Consider the following 17,230-nt stretch of genomic DNA (forward strand, 5'->3'; position numbering starts at 1 on the left):
TTGTAGACCAAAGTGAGCACCTTCACTTTGTTCTTTTCTAGTTGCTTCAATCTTGCATTATATAACACTTTGACTAATACTTAATGGATCTCTATGTCTTCATTGGATACTATTACTTTATTTTGTGTTTCTACATAGCATTAGATCGTCATCAGAGTTTTCACACAACTATTGAGCTCATAATTGATTAAGACTAACATGTCATCGCATTATTGCTGGTATATAATGACAATTTTACTTTTACATTATTGTCTTCTATACTCATTATTGGTGGGTTGACAACGAACAAAATCATATTCATTGTTGCACAAAATAATGAACAAATGTCTCGTCTTTTAGTGTGTAAAACATATAGAATGATACAATTCCCAGCATGTTAGGAACTCTTGATTGCTAGTATGAATGTTTCTATTATGCTAGGAATTGTATGAGAAAGTCTTGCGTACGGCAGACGCAAAGTACACGTGGTACGGGCTGACCAATCAGACCCTTAGCAGGGGGGTATTTTGGGTATTTTTGATATTAGTATATGTTCTCGATTTACTTTACAAATTGGTTTCTAGGTAAAGTATAGCTGATTTCTTTTTATTCATCAAATGCACACTATAGTATCATGCTTTGTTTCTACCTGTATTTCCTAGCTAATTTAGTTGATGGTTTCTTAGGCTAAATAGTTTCAGTTTCAGTGTCATTCAATTGGTTTTAATCTTTTATTCCTTATTCAGGGTCTTTGGTCTAGCTATTTTTTTACTTTTGATTCTAGATTATTGTTCTAAAATTAAACTGATTAAGTGGTCCGTGTTTTGATTAATGATACACTTAATTATCATTTGTATATAATTATGATTGAATTTGTTTGATCTTATTTATAGTGTATTCCGCTTCAGCCTGGAGTTCTTTTTTTCTTTTCCTTTTTTTCCCCCCTTTTTGTTGTCTCATTTGCTTTGCCCTATAAGAATATTGTGTCGAGATTAGCTTTCATCCATATATAACTAATTCGATGATTTTGTTGCAGATTTCTTCACCTTTTAAAAACTTTATGCAAAGTAGCCTGTGCTTCATTAGTTTGCTGCTGTTCCTTGGTTTTGCTACTTTATATTTTTATTTGTTGTTTAAAATAGATTCTTGAATCCATGTCTTTTGACTTTAGACCTTACTGGAACATGTCGTGCATTTCAATTTATTAACTATATATGAACAGATGCATGACCTTCATAAGAAGTTATTCTATGAGAAAAGGAGGCTTGATATATCAGTGTAATACAAATACTATATTTGAAACAAATGCTCCTTTAATATATAGACGTCGTCATGATGATACGAAATTTGTAATAAAAAATAATGTACAAATTGGAAATAATTTTGTTGTACCTTATAATCCTAATTTATTGTAAAGATATAATGCTCATATTAATGCTTTGTACATGCTTCAATTAGATTCATACATTGTAAACTAAATTCTGAAAAATTTGTTTAGCGCATATTTTTTATTTCATTTAAATACAGCTTGGTTGTTTTTCTGAACCGAAAACTTAAAACCGAACATAAAAAAATTAAAATAGAAAGAAAACAATCCCGCGGCATCGCGCGGGTTCTCTTGCTAGTTTCATATTAGGGGAGGAATATCCATCAATTCGATCAGATTCTTGTTTTATAATTTTCCAAAGCACATGCTATTGCTAAAGACTCGACTGAACCGAGTGACACGGCAATTAACAGGTCCATTAGACTGTGTCATAGTTAGTCCACATCAATTAACCAGGTTTGGATAAGACTTGACCTAATTCTAGACTCATTTTATAACCACCATAAAAATTAGAAATTCCATATTTTCAGGTCCTAAGAAATGAATGAGCGTCAATGGAAACAAAGTACATCATATTTTCAGTCCTACATGCCATTATAGTCTCTATCTTATCGTTTTATACTTGTGGATGAGCATAAAGATTCCTATTAGTTGTCAATTCTTAATGGAAGCTCAATTTTTTTTTGAACATTAATGGAATCTCAGTTATGGCATAAACTTCAGCAGAGTTAACAGTCAATTAATGTTTGGTGTGTGTGTTGGTGGGGTGGTAAGGCTCTGAACTCTCATTTGGGAGGTCAGGAGTTCGAGCCCCACTATGGGTGGGTTGGGGTGGGGTTTAAAAAAAAAAAAAAAAACAGTCAATTAATGTCTCCATCCCTTACATTTTCTTCCCTTTTACTCATGGCATTCTAAAAGAATCTTTGAAAAAGTAGTCACTAAACATCCAAATTTGGAAAATTCATAACTTCCAATTTTAACATTATTGTTCAAAGACTTTGACTCGATCAAGTGTATCTGTGTATTAGAAACTCCCAAATATACCCCAAAAAGAAGATGTGTGTAAAAAGCCTATAAATAAATCCTATTGGGTCTAACAGCTATAAGCCTATAACATACTTTGTAGTCTGTATAGCCAAATAAATCAAACAAAAGCCATGAGATCTTTAGCTTTTGAAAAAGTATGCCCTCTAGTTTACTGCCTTTTTTTGTACGTTCACCTACTTTCATCACAAAACTACTTTCCACATTTTGCTTCTGCTAGTTCAACTACTGAAGTAGAGGCTCTTCTCAAATGGAAAGCCAGATTTCTAAATCAAACCTCCCATAATAACCAGCTCAAGGATTGGATTTACCTTCCCAAGACTTCTAATACAAATGCCACCAATTCTTCCAGCAACCCCAAGGTAAACGAAAGCCCATGCATTTGGGCTGGTATTTCATGCAATGCTGCTGGAAGTGTCACCAACATAACCATTGCCAGTTTCGGTATACAAGGTACGCTACATGAATTCTCATTCTTGTCCTTCCCCAATCTCGAATATCTTGATATCAGCGTCAATAATTTCTTTGATGTCATCCCACCTCAAATCAGTTCCCTTTCAAAACTCCTTCATCTTGACCTCTCTAATAACCAATTCTCCGGGAGAATTCCACCAGAAATTGGTCTTCTTAGAAATCTTACATTTCTCTATCTCCACAAAAATAATCTTTCTGATGTTATTCCTCCTTCGCTAGGGAATTTGAAATCGCTAGTGAATCTATCAATGAGTTATAATCTACTCAATGGTTCAATTCCAGCATCACTTAGTGATCTCATAAACATTAACAGGCTCTACCTCGGCCAAAATAACCTCTATGGCAACATTCCAAAAGAGTTAGGGAACCTGAAATCATTGGTCGATCTAGAGTTGAGCACCAATCAACTCAGTGGTTTAATTCCGACAACATTGGGTGATCTGACCAACCTTACCACTCTCTATCTCCATACAAATGACCTCTCTGGCACCATTCCAAAAGAGTTAGGGAACCTGAAATCTTTGGTGGATCTAGAGTTGAGCACCAATCAACTTAGTGGTTCAATTCCGAAAACATTGGGTGATCTGACCAACCTTACCACTCTCTATCTGCATTCAAATAATCTCTCTGGCACCATTCCAAAAGAGTTAGGGAATTTGAAATCCTTGGTGGATCTAGGGTTGAGCACCAATCAACTTAGTGGTTCAATTCCGAAAACATTGGGTGATCTGACCAACCTTACCACTCTCTATCTTAATTCAAATAATCTCTCTGGCACCATTCCAAAAGAGTTAGGGAATTTGAAATCCTTGGTGTCTCTAATGTTGAGCACCAATCAATTCAGTGGTTCAATTCCAACAACATTCGCTGACTTGCAATCCTTGGAAGTCCTTTTCCTTCGTGACAACCAACTTTCTGGCTCTATCCCTCAAAATATAGGAAATATCCAGAAGTTGACAAAATTGCACTTGGGTATAAACCAATTTTCTGGCTATTTGCCACAAAACATTTGTCGAGGTGGATCACTCACAAACTTTTCAGCAGAAAGCAACAATCTAATTGGTCCAATCTTAGAAAGCTTGAAAACCTGCACGAGCTTAATCAGAGTCCATCTTGAAGGGAACCAATTGACAGGTAACATCTCAGAACACTTCGGTGTTTATCCGAATCTGAATTTTATAGACTTGAGTCGCAATAAATTTTATGGTGAACTCTCACAAAATTGGGGACTGTGCCCAAATTTAGCAACTCTACGAATAGCCGGAAACAACCTTACTGGTTCTATACCACCTGAGATCGGAGAAGCAACCCAAATTCATGAGCTAGATCTTTCTTCAAATCGTTTGGTCGGGACGATTCCGAAGGAGTTTGGGAGATTGACTTCAATGGTGAAGCTGATATTGGATGGCAACCAACTTTCAGGTCGTGTCCCTTTAGAGTTAAAATCATTTACTGATCTAGAATATCTTGATCTATCAACAAACAATTTCAATGATTCAATTCCAAGCTTTGTGGGTGACTTTGTCAAGTTATATTACTTGAATTTGAGCAACAACATGTTCGGTCAAGTAATTCCATTTCAGCTGGGGAAGTTAATTCAGCTGTCCCAACTAGATTTGAGTTCTAACGCACTTGAAGGTCATATAGCATCAGATATTAGTAAAATGCAGAGTCTGGAGATACTTAATATATCCCACAACAATCTTTCTGGTTTCATTCCAACAAGTATGGAAGACATGCATGGGCTAACGTATGTTGACATATCCTACAATCACTTGGAAGGCCCACTTCCCAACATCAAAGCATTTCAAGCTGCTCCTCGAGAAGCATTACAAGGGAACAAAGGCTTGTGTGGCAACACAACATTTTTGCAACCCTGCACTTCTAGCCAAAAAAAGGACCCTAAACTCATACTTTTGATGATCTTCCTTTTTCTTGGAACAATTGTACTTCTAGCCTTTATATTTGCTTTTGTACCAAAAAGGAAAAAGAAGCATCAACATCTAGAAGCAAAAAACAGGGATGAGGAAATTTCTTTTTCGATATTGAAGTTTGATGGGAAGACAATGTATGAGGAAATCGTCAGGGCAACAAAAGATTTTGATTCTATGTATTGCATAGGGAAGGGAGAACATGGAACTGTCTACAAAGTAACTTTGTCAAATGCTAACACAGTAGCTGTGAAGAAACTCCATCTGTTATGCGCTGATGATGAGAATCTTCAAAAGGAATTCTTGAATGAAATCAGGGCACTAACTGAGATGCGACACCGAAATATTGTGAAGCTTTATGGTTTCTGTTCACATAGGCGACACTCATTTTTGGTGTATGAGTATCTTGAAAAGGATAGTTTGGCCACAGTGTTGAGCAAAGATGAGGAAGCTAAAGAACTAGGGTGGAGTAAAAGAGTGAATATTCTTAAAGGTGTAGCTCACGCCTTGTGTTACATGCACCATGAGTGCTTGCCACCAATTGTGCACCGGGACATATCGAGCAAGAATATTTTGCTGGATTCTGAATATGGGGCCTATGTTTCAGACTTTGGCACCGCTAAGTTCTTAAATCCAAACTCAGCTAATTGGACTGCCGTTGCAGGCACTTACGGATATGTTGCACCGGGTAAATGTTTTTCTCTGCTCCCTATAGTATCTATCAAAATTCATGCTTTTGTTTTTAGGCAAATGATTCCTTTTAGAACCTTGCTGACTTAACTAAATGATATTTATTTTTGTGTGTGTGTGTGTGTGTATTCTGTGAGCAGAGCTGGCGTATACAATGGAAGTAAATGAGAAGTGTGATGTTTATAGCTTTGGAGTGGTGGCATTGGAGATAGTTATAGGAAGACATCCTGCAGATCTTCTCTCATCTCTATCATTGGGGTTGTCGTCATCGTCAACTGCCTTACCAGCCCATACAATGCCAGTTGAGGATGTTTTGGACCAACGCATTTCCCCTCCAACACATCAGGTTGTAGGGGAAGTGCTCTCGCTTATGAAGATAGCATTTGCATGCCTGAGTTCCGGTCCTCAATCTCGTCCAACAATGAAACAAGTTTCTCAACAATTTGAAACAAGTTTCTCAACAATTTGAAACTCATCAGAGACTACAGTTGTCAAAGCCATTACGTATGACAACACTAGGTGAATTGCTTGCCCTCGATGGTTTGGCTTTGGCTATCTGAGAATGTTTTTCTTTCCTAAATTTCATTATATCAGTGGTCTTGTAATTCTTCTTAAAAGTTGCCTCTTTCTAAAGTTGTATTCTATTTCATTTCCAGTTCTGTACTTCTCATGCTTTAATTTGGTTGGGTTGCAGATTGAAATGTTTTGTCTACGTGTAGAGATAAATAAATCAAAGATTTCTTTGTATAATTGCATGGTTTGACATTTACACTATCATGTTCTATTCTAGCCACTGTGAAGCAAGTAAGACAATAGTCCTATTGGATTTATAGGTGAGATGTAAAAGTTTTTGGGTTTGGGTTATGGTAGCCCTGTACTATTCGTTGTTCTTCTACAGCCTCGGTAAAAATGGTGATTGAGAATAATGATTGCATAGAATAATTCTCTATTTTCTCATTTCTGTTTAGTAGAATGTGTTGCAATTATATACAAAGAAAAGAAGATTCTAGAGGCTGAGAATCAACTATACAATCATCCTATAATTACAACAAGATATGACAATATTTATTGCCAGATTTGTAACCTATCGATTACAATAAAATCCCAACAATTAGTCTCACGTAATTAAGCTAATAAATCAATGATAGTCATTGTGATTTTCAACACTGCCCCTCAAGTTGGAGCATGAATGTCTAGAATTCCCAACTTGCGTGAATGTCAATGGAAAAGTGTAACACCTAGGGGCTTAATAAATATGTCTGCAACTTGTTAGGTAGATGGTGTATAGGCTATTGAAATCACTCCCATTTAAATTCTTTCACAAACAACATGACAATCCATTTCAATGTGTTTAGTGCGATGATGAAATACAGGATTTGCTCCTATATATAGAGCAGCTTGGTTGTCACAAACCAACCTTGCCAGTTTTGGATGATGTACTTGAAGAAGATATTTCAACCAAGTGAGCTCACAAGTAGCAGAGGCCATAGAACGATACTCTGCTTCTGCCGATGAGCGAGATACAACACTTTGCTTCTTAGATTTCCAAGAGATAAGAGAATCACCAAGGAAAACACAATGACCAGAAACTGATCTCCTTGTTGTGGGGCAACCACCCCAATCTGCATCACAATAGCCTTTTAGCTTTGAAGAACTTTGTGATGGGAATAATAAATCACTATGTCAATAAACTCATCAGACGACAGAATGGTTAGTTTCTGTTGTCTGAATAATTTTAACGACAGAATGAAAAAATTCTGTTGTCTGAATATAGTGTATATCATAGTAAATCAGTTTTCTGAAAAAGGCTCTGTTTCAGACAACAGATTTCTGTTGTGCATTACACTAAGATTGATTTAGTTTTGGTTGTTTGGGTTTTTTTTTTTTTGAAAAAAACTGTTTGAAAATGTTATGTTTCAGACAACAGATTTCTGTTGTGCATTAAAGCAGATTGATTTAATTTTGGTTGTTCACTTGTTTGGACATTTTTTTTCCCTTTCAGTTTGGGTTTTTGGTACAACATAAAGACATATTCGTCTAACACTAGATGAAATTTTGGCCCGACAAATTTATCAGACTGAGAGAAACCTAAAAACCATCTCTCAGCTCGCTCTCACTCTCAAACCCATCTTCTCTCTTGCGCGCTCTTGCTTTCGCAGAAACCTAAAAACCGTCTCTCAGCTCGCTCTCACTCTCAAACCCATCTTCTCTCTTACTCTTGCTTTCGCTCTCGCACACAACAGAAATCTTCGAACTGAAAACCCAATCCAATATCAATTTCTTCCAATCCAACATCGAACTGAAAACCTAGAAAAAATCTCAACCATCTCGCCTTGCAAACTAGAAAACCCCATTCCAGCCAAAGAATCTCAGTCTCGATCCGTATCTTGGTCTCAATCTGAATCCGCATCTGTCACTGGTAAGCCCTTGGTTAAGTGTTAATAGATTTAGGGTTTTTGTTGGATTGGGTATTTAGGGTTTTCTCGATTAAGTGTTCATCTCACTTTGCCTAGGTGATTGCATTGGGCAGCAACACAGGCGGTTTAGGCGGAGGCTGTTATCTATTGAATCCAAAATAGGAAGAGGAAAGTTCAAGGGCAAGCCCACGGGTCAGTGCCACTTCTGCACTCACGAAGAGATGGGTATTCAATCTCTCTCTCATTCTTTCACTTTTTCCTCTATTTCTATATCTATTTGCAAGGTCTCAGTTGCTTGGTGTTTTCTCCACCCACAAAGAGATGGGTATTCAATAGATGAATTTGTAAATGTTTTACGCATTCTAATTTTGAATTTGGGGTCTTCATCTAAAAGCTCGTACTTCTTTCATGAAATTTTCTTCCTTTAATGAACTTTGGTCCAGATAAGTTCTAGGTTTCTGGTAGTTATTTGGCTTGAAGTTTGGTCTACCCTTATTGGATTATTGACTCAATTGATTCAATTCCAATGGTTTAATTGTAATTCCGAATTGGGATTAGATGATTGAATTCATTTCGACCTTATGCGGTGAATAAGGTCATATATACAGTTAAATTTGTTCTTCCTCACTACTTTAGCTTCGAAAAAAGTAGAGAGACTTGTCTAAATTTCGTTTTTAATGTTGATTAGAGGGTATACTATATACCTTGGTAGGAAAGATTGTTTCTTTCCACTCATTTGATTTTACATTTAGTGGCACAGTTATGTATATGATTCCTGAATAGGTAACAATAGTAACTGTCTAAACCTATTAACTTTTTTGAATATGTATATCTGCTTCCTTATGTATTAGTTATTGTGTGCTTGGTTTCTTTATGTGGGTGATCGGTGAAACCCAGTAGTGACTATTACTGCAATGTGGATTTCATAGTGTTTTGTAATATGCTGTGTTTCTTTATTCTTGCATGTTAATTAATTATATATTTTGGTGGGATCTGGTATCATAAATTTCATATATCGACCTAACTAGCTAATTTAGATATATGGTTAATTTAATAATAACCAGAATAAACAAAACAATTCATACAAAATGAGTTTGGAAGTTATTAGTTGCCTTTTCTTTTGCTATTCGATCACCTTATAGATTGGTCTTTGATCATCCCCTTTATTTCTGCAGTTCTTTATTAAGTAAATAGCTATTTTTCTATATTCTAATAGATATGCAATATATGGCAGCATGAACAATTAGTGAGAGAGCATTGTGTTGAATATGTATATGGTACTCTCAACAAGATACAAGTGCACTTATTACCTTTCATATTATTAGGAGGGTAGACATATGGCTCTGATTTGGTTACGAACTTGGTTTCGTAGGGGTGAGATGGCTGGACCTGGACGCATGGCAGCTCTCGAGGAATGAGGTAATTTGGTGAATTGACACCTTTCACTCCTCCAAAATTACAGGTAAAGGAATGTTTTGTAGTTGTATTTGTTTAGTTACTCCATTAAATACTACTATTATCAGATGGTTGTGCACTCGGGATTTGCAGATAAATGGGATTAATTTAGTGAAAACAATTCTTCATCCTGCACTATGCATTTTGTATGTGTTCTGCAATTGTTTTTTTTTTGGTTAGTTTTCTTATGAAACATGTTATGTATATAGATGTCTGCAGACATATTTGCCTCTGAATGATAGCATTTTTTGCATTCTTGATTTGGATGATAGACGTGAAAGGGTGCTCACTGATTTGTTGATTTTTTTTTGGGTTACATGTGGTCAATTGGAGAAGGAAACAAATCTTATTGAGGGAGTTTCATGGTTAGATTGTGGCCACCGTGAAATGCAGGTAAGGAACTGTTGATATTATGTGTTACTGCTGATGTCAAAGTTTATAGTAGCTTTAGCATTTTTTGTTTTTGGCAATTAACTTTATCATTTTTGAGCTATGCCAACTATAATTTTATCTTGTCTGATATTTATTCTGGTTGGAAGTTTACTTTTTACAGGTTTGGCATCCATCTCTGAGTGTTGACCCTTTAAAGTAGGGTGATTTCTTGTAGGTACGCATGTACTTAAGAAAGCATGTTTATACTGCTTCTTTTTGACAGATTGTATTTGACCTGAGATGGTGAATTCTTGTCTAACATGCACGTCTCAAATTATCAGATGGGGTAAAGTATTATGTTAAATATAGGTCAATAACCCTGTATGCTTTGTATTATTCCACTCAAATTCGATGCTTGTTTCTTTGGCCTTCATTCAAAGGCTCTATAACCGAACTTTTACCATTCTCTTTTTGCATCATATTATTTATATGATATAGTGGTTAGTAGTGATGATACTTTGGTTGGTATAAATGGTTAAAGAATTTCAGTTCGTGTTCTTTATACTTCCAAAATTTTATTGATAGGTGGAGAATCAGGAAGGAGTCGCAAACTTTGATGATATCCTTGCAAATTCAGATGCATTCATGGTGGCACGAGGTGATCTTTGAATGGAAATTCCAATAGAAGATATCTTTTTGGCTCAGAAAGTGATGATCTATAAGTGCAGCATCCAAGGAAAACATGTTGTCACGACAATACAGATGTTGGAACTAGCAGTTGTTGAATATGTTGATGAATTGTACAAGTTCTACAAACTTGAAGAGGTAATCCCTTATCCTTTTTCCCCCTCCCCAGATCTTCCCTTTTAGGCTTCTTCTATTATACCTTTTCTTACACTTGAATATTACTTATGCAGGATGACTACCGAGTTGGAGATTACTTGGACATTGATCAAGTCTGGGTTGAATGGGCAAGCATGTTGTCAAGTTTCAGATCACTAGTGTTGTATGTCTGTGGTAGATCAGTAGTTAGGAATCATTTTGTGCATATAGCTAGAACTCACTTTGGTGGCTGTAATGATTCATGATGATATTCAAATAAATAGACCAATTTTTCTAAAATTGTGTCGTGCAAATGCTCTTTCTAAGACAGAAATAAAAACCAATTAAAGTTGACATCCAAACCAACATCAGACTACAAAATTTAATATTTGAAAGACGTCTCTTCAACAGAAAATATAAAAAACCCTAGAAGCCGCAGCACACAAGTTTGGTTGAGATTTAGCTGAGTTCCTCTCGTCCGGCGGCGTTCATCATTGGCATGGGGCTTGCCTCGCTGTCGTGGGGAGGCTGCCGGACGGGTGATGGTGGTCTATGGTTCTCTGGCTTCTAGGATTTGCAGTAACCCGAAGTCGACAACGGGATCTGGTTTTCGTTCTGGTTTGAAGCCTCCTTAAGAGCTTCAAATGGTGATTCAGAAGCTACTGTCCATTGAAATCCTCCCAACTTCAACATGTCGGTAAGTGGTTTTGCTATAATACCAAAATTGCGGACATACTTTCGATAATATCCAGCCAGTCCCAAAAATCCTCTTAATCTCTTGACCGTTTTGGGTTTGGCCCATGTCTTGATGCACTCAATCTTTGCAGGATCCACTGATACACCTAAGGCACTAATGACATGTCCCAAATACTCAACAGAAGAGACTCCAAAACTGCACTTGCTTTTCTTAACCTTCAAGGAATGCTACTGAAGTTTTTGAAAGACCTTCTCCAAATCTTCCAAGTCGGACTCCAATGTATGACTATACACCAAAATATCATCAAAAAACACCTGAGCAAACTGTCACAGATAATCTCGTAACACATCATTCATCACGGACTGAAAAGTGGAAGGGGCATTGGTGAGCCCAAATGGCATAACCAGGAATTCATAATGTCCATTGTGAGTTCGAAAATCAGTTTTACTCACATCTGAAGCATCCATTCTGATTTGATGATAACCGGACCTTAGATCAAGCTTGGTGAATATAGTGGAACCATGAACTTCATCTAGAAGCTCGTCCACCAGCGGAATAGGGTACTTGTCTTTAACAGTGACAGAATTAAGTGATCTATAATCCACACACATTCTCCAAGTACCGTCTTTCTTCTTGACCAAAAGTACAGGAGAAGAGAATGGACTCACACTTGGCTTGATGACACCATTGTCCAACAGTTCTTGTACAATCTTTTCAATTTCGGCCTTCTGAAAGTGAGGATATCTGTATGGTCTCACACTAATAGGTGGAGTGTTAGGCAACAACTCAATTTTATGATCTTGAGGCCGAGCAGGTGGTAAAGTGGTTGGGGCACTGAACAAATCCTCATACTTGCTGATCATGGCTTGTAGCTTCGGATGGGGACTTGCAACAACATTGTGCATTAGGGCAGGTTGCAGCTGGACTAGCATGGCTTCCTTCTCCTTCCTGAGTAGTCTGGTCATGGCTTTACAGCTTATAACAGTAGCCTCGGCCTTGGTTTCACCCTGCAACAAAAACTCACTCCCTTGAACACAAAATCGCATCTTCATTGAGTCAAAATTCCATAGAATGTCCCCAAGTGATCTTAACCAGCCTGGTCCTAGCACGATTTCACAACCTGTTACAGGCAAAACATAAAAATTGTCCATAAATGTGAATTGCTGCAATTGAAGTTCTATGTTGACTTCACCCCGGGTTTTCATCTTTGCACCACTTGCCAAGATAACATTAAGTGGTGAAAGTTTGTGAACCGATACTTTAGTATTCTTCAATAACTGTGGATGAATGAAGTTGTGTGTTGCTCCCGAATCAATGAGCACATGGACATTCTTTTTATTGAACATCCCTTTTAACTGCATGGTAGCTGGATTAGAGTGTCCATCTCCCATAACGTGCAACCGGATCAATGGTTCTTCAAGATCAGTGATTGGGGGAACCTCTGGATCGAGAGGCTCTTCTATACTCAACAAGTCCTCCTCATCTTGTGTGACCTCCATGATCATCAACCGGCCCTTCCTGCAATTATGTCCCGGTTTAAAGGTCTCCTCACAAAAAAAAACACTGATTCTTGGCTCTCTTTTCTTGATATTCCGCTTGAGACAACAGTTTGCCCCCATTAGGATTTGGAGCATGCACATTTCTTGCAGCAGAAGGATTGTGAAATCGTTGACCCTGGCTTGGGACTTTCTGGGGTGGAGTAGAATGGAAACTACTAGTAGGCCTGTGATGGCTAGTAGTCCTAGCAAAGTGCCTATGACTTTCATTCCTGGTCTCATATACTCGGGCTAATTCACAAGCCTCATATAGTGTCCGAGGCTTTTGAGCTTGAACATCTACCCAAATGTCCTCCTTGAGTCCCCCTATGAAGCAAGATAGCAACACTTCAGGAGGGAAACCCGGGGCTCTCCTCGATAACCTGGTGAATTGTTCCATGTAATTCTCCACACTACCTGTTTGTGACATTCTTGCCAAAGCAGCCTGATACTCTGACCTATTGTAACCACTAAATTCTCTCATGAGTAGGTCTGCCAAACCTTGCCAAGTATGGGGAAACTCGTGCCGGAACATATACCATCGATCAGAGGCCTTGTCTGACAGATGCATGGTAGCGATTGACAGTTTCCATTCCTCCGGAATTTGGTAGAACTCAAAGTACTGTTCAGCCTTGTTTAACCATTCAACCGGATCCCCACCACTAAACACACTGAATTCAAGCCTCATCTGCTTCATAGTTGGAAGGTTTGGATCCACATGGGGCATTTGGGATGGGTAAGGTGCCATGTAAGGCATGGGGTGGTACATGTTTGGAGATAAGAAGTGGAGAGGGTATGGTTGAGGTGATAGATGAGCCTGAGTAAACTGGGTGCTATAAGGAGGGGTGACGATGTGAGTTGTGGTTGTGGTAGCAAAAGTGGGAATAGCCATGGTGGTCTGGGAAATATGTTTAGCTTGAGTGTACTGTGAGGATGCAAAGGGTGATGTAGCATTAGCAGTACTAGCTGACATGGTGTGCATGGTGGCTGTGTAAGGACCAGAATAAGTCATCATGAAATGATCATTTTCAATCCGCGGCGGACTAGGGTGAGGAGGATTGGTAAAAAATGGTTGGCTCATATTAGTATAGTAGGTGCTAGGGTAGGTGTTAAAGGGTTGCGAGCCGAAACGAGGGTGCTGGAGAGCACTAAAATTGAGCTTGGGAACCCATAGAATGACTGGCAAACTGAGGCACAAGGCCGCCACCCTCAATAGGTTTGGATCCCTCAACCGATGTCTTATCAGCCAACGTAGCCATGTGCATATCAGAGTGTGAACTCACAGGATTAGTAGATCCAACAGTGTTAGTGGTAGATTCACTAGTTAATCCAAAGAGTACATCATCAGTAGGAGGATTTATAATTGGGCTATGAGTATTACCATCAGATCTGGCCATTCCAGCTGAAGTAGTAACCAATCCGGATGAAGAAGCCTCTGAAATCGGTGGTGAGATCTGCTGAAGCACCGGTGATGGGATCGAACCGTTCCATCCGGTTGAGGCACAGCGGTGCCACCCTGCTGTGCAAGCTGCAGCTGGCGCATCTCGTCCAGGAGCACCGACTTGAAAGTAGCAAGGGAAGAAGCCATGGAATCCTGGAAAGTAGCCTGGAGAGTGGCTTGCATTTCGTCCAGACGAGCAGAGGTTTCGTCGCGGTGAACCTGGAGCTCAAACTCCAAGTGGGAGAGTTCACCGGAAACATGCGGCGGCGAAGGGGGCTTCGTTCCCAGGCCCTTGAGTTTGACCATGGCCAAGCTGTGATACCAGTTGTTAGGGTAGGAGCCCTAACTATGGTAAATTGCAGAGGAAGAACTGAGGAAAATTGAAGAAAGAAATGCAAATTATTAACTTGATATATTGATCGATGCCCAGAGTTTACAGAATTGGGGGTTTTATACCCAAGCTGCTCACATGGATAACGACACGTGTTGGCCATGAAGGACGCAACACTAACGACCCAACTAACCTCCAATTAACCCTAATTAACCAATTAACCAGAATTATCTGAATTAAAGAACACGTGTGCGGCACATGCACGACTAAACGTTCTAATCCCATAACATGAACATGCACTACCTGAACTTGAGCAACAACAAGTTGAGCCCAGGAACCCCAACTAAGTTGGGTCAGTTGAAGCTGCTGTCTGTGCTAGATTTGAGTCATAATTCTCTTAGTCAAGAGATACCAACGGAGTTTTGTGATTTGGAAAGCTTGTTGACACTGAATCTGTCCCACAATAACCTCTTTGGTGTAGTTCCCCAGACTTTTGCTGACCTTCGTGGCTTGGAGTTCGTCGACATATCATACAATCGATTAGTGGGTCCGATTCCAGAAAACAAAGCATTTCAAGAAGCTCCTATAAAAGCATTGCAAGGGAATCAAGGTCTGTGGCAATGCTACAGGTCTACAGCCCTGCACTAGGACTCCTGGAAAAAAGAAGCACAGCTCTAACTGTTTGGCACAAAAACCAGTTGGCTTGCAAACTGTCTCTTTTGAGCGTGTGCGCAGGCGTGCCAGCACCGTGGGGTGCAGTCGTCGGGGTAGTCCCTTGACCTGACTTCTTCTTCAAGCGTTTGTGGACGAGGAGAGCACCAACCTCGCCACAAGGTTCTTCTCTAGCCTTCCGGGAAAGGACTTTCTGCCTTACGGATAAGGACTTTGGGTATGATCTATTCGCGTCACCGAATCGATACTTAGTATTGTAGACTGAGCAGAGGAATCACTGGGAAGTTTGGAGAAAGCACGGGTTGCGCTAAAGCGTGACTTTAGCTTCGCTGGGTTGCGAGGGCGTTACCCTTGCTTCGCTGGTAGTAACGGTGGCGGTTGTGCTCGCAGTCGGCTCCTGAGGAGACTGGGACTGGAAGTACGGTGGCCGGGTTGATCTGGTGATGCTGACAGTCGGCTCTTGGAGAGACTAGGACTGGCGGGCGGTCACCGGGTTTCAACGAGGTTGAAGGTTTGCTCCGGGGAGGCTTTGTAATCGCTAGGATTGATTGATTTGAGAGAGGTCCTTTATTCGTCCTTGAAACCTGGTATATATACCTAGGGTTTCGACTGTTCCTTGTCATAGAAGGGATATTGATTGAAGTTTCCTATTCAATCCCCGCTACCCGACTCCAATAAGGTTTCGTTTTCCTCATGAATCACGGAATGGGTGAAGCTGTAACCCAAACCCGAGTAGGCTTATTTTTGGGCCGCAGGTATCGGCCGGCTGTGCTAAATCCACTAAAGGATCTTGCCAAAATTACTTTTGGGCTCAAACACTAACATTGGTTACAAAGTCGTGTGCTTGGTAATTCCACCTGTGGTAGGAGTACTTAGACTTGTTTTTTGTGGAATTTGTATCACTTACAGAAGTAAAAAGAATTGTCAAAAAACAGATGAAGAGGACATGCATCCTAAAGAATTTGAACTTCGTTCAATGTCGATTTTTGAAGGAAAATTGTTGTATGAAGAAATTGTAAGAGCAACTGAGGATTTTGATGATGCTTATTGCATTGGGAAGGGAGGCACTGGAAGCGTTTACAAGGCAAAGCTTCCATCTGATGACTTGGTGGCTGTAAAGAAACTCCACAGTACTCACTGTGATGGTGAGAGGAGCTTTGAAAAGGAGTTCTTAAACGAGGTGATGGCATTGACTGGGATACGCCACAGAAACATAGTGAAACTTTATGGCTTCTGTTCACATTCACGACACTCATTTTTGGTTTATGAGTACCTTGAAAGGGGCAGCTTGTTCTCAATCTTGTGCAATGAAGAAGCAGCCAAGGAATTGGATTGGAGCAAGAGGGTGAATATCATTGGCGGCGCATAGGCGCCGCCGGCAACACCACCACAGGCCACCAAAATTTGGCAGCACCACCTACTCAACAGTCCAAGCATTTTTCACAACTACAATAAGTTCCAATTTTACCTGTAAGTGATTGAAATTGGCCGGTGAAGTTTTTTTCCAGAAAAACCCAAGAACCCTAGGATTTGAAATCGTCGATTTGACCTCCACACTGCAAATCGTGGCTCAAGGCTAGGGGCAAAATGATCCTTGGCAAAAACCGAACCTTCGACGCCGATTTGGTGGCCGGAAACGGCCGGAATCGCCGAAAATCCACGAAAGTTCCGATCGGCTACAGTGAACTTCAGGGCTCAAATTCGAGCTCCTCCGGCCGAATCACTGCAAAACACCACCACAGATGTAACAAGGAGGAAGAGGCAAGCTTGCCGGTGCCCGGATTCCGTCGTGGGTCGGCCGGAGAAGGAAGAAATCGAAGGAGAAAGAATCGGACCGAAGAGGAGAAAAGGATCGGGGAAGAAGAGAGAAAAACTGGGTAGGTTTCCAAAAATGGCCATTCACCACAGTAACTCTTACATTTTCGGCCATAACTTTCACATACGAACCCCGATTCTTACGTACCACACGTCCACGGACTCGGTTTAACGTCCCCCACAACTTCCATGAAGAAAATATTCTCAAATTGTTAACCCAAAAAAAAT

At 39.7% G+C, this 17,230-nt stretch overlaps 2 protein-coding genes and 1 pseudogene across 2 annotated transcripts; 2 read left to right on the forward strand and 1 right to left on the reverse strand.

The window, feature by feature from the left end:
* The first annotated feature begins 2,463 nt into the window (after positions 1–2,463).
* On the forward strand, positions 2,464–4,366 carry LOC133711598 (probable leucine-rich repeat receptor-like protein kinase At1g35710). Its single transcript, XM_062137703.1, has 2 exons — positions 2,464–4,246; positions 4,332–4,366. The coding sequence occupies exons 1-2, from the start codon at positions 2,464–2,466 to the stop codon at positions 4,364–4,366; spliced, it is 1,818 nt and encodes a 605-aa protein (XP_061993687.1).
* Positions 4,367–4,387: 21 nt separating this feature from the next.
* LOC133711599 (MDIS1-interacting receptor like kinase 2-like) lies at positions 4,388–5,914 on the forward strand. Its single transcript, XM_062137704.1, has 2 exons — positions 4,388–5,443; positions 5,586–5,914. Exons 1-2 carry the CDS (start codon positions 4,489–4,491, stop codon positions 5,912–5,914), a joined length of 1,284 nt encoding a protein of 427 aa, XP_061993688.1. The 5' UTR covers positions 4,388–4,488.
* A 5,164-nt stretch (positions 5,915–11,078) lies between these two features.
* Positions 11,079–13,755, reverse strand: LOC133711602 (uncharacterized; annotated as a pseudogene).
* Positions 13,756–17,230: the final 3,475 nt, after the last annotated feature.

The sequence above is a fragment of the Rosa rugosa genome, chromosome 5 (genome assembly GCF_958449725.1).
Source record: "Rosa rugosa chromosome 5, drRosRugo1.1, whole genome shotgun sequence".
Taxonomy (NCBI): domain Eukaryota; kingdom Viridiplantae; phylum Streptophyta; class Magnoliopsida; order Rosales; family Rosaceae; genus Rosa; species Rosa rugosa.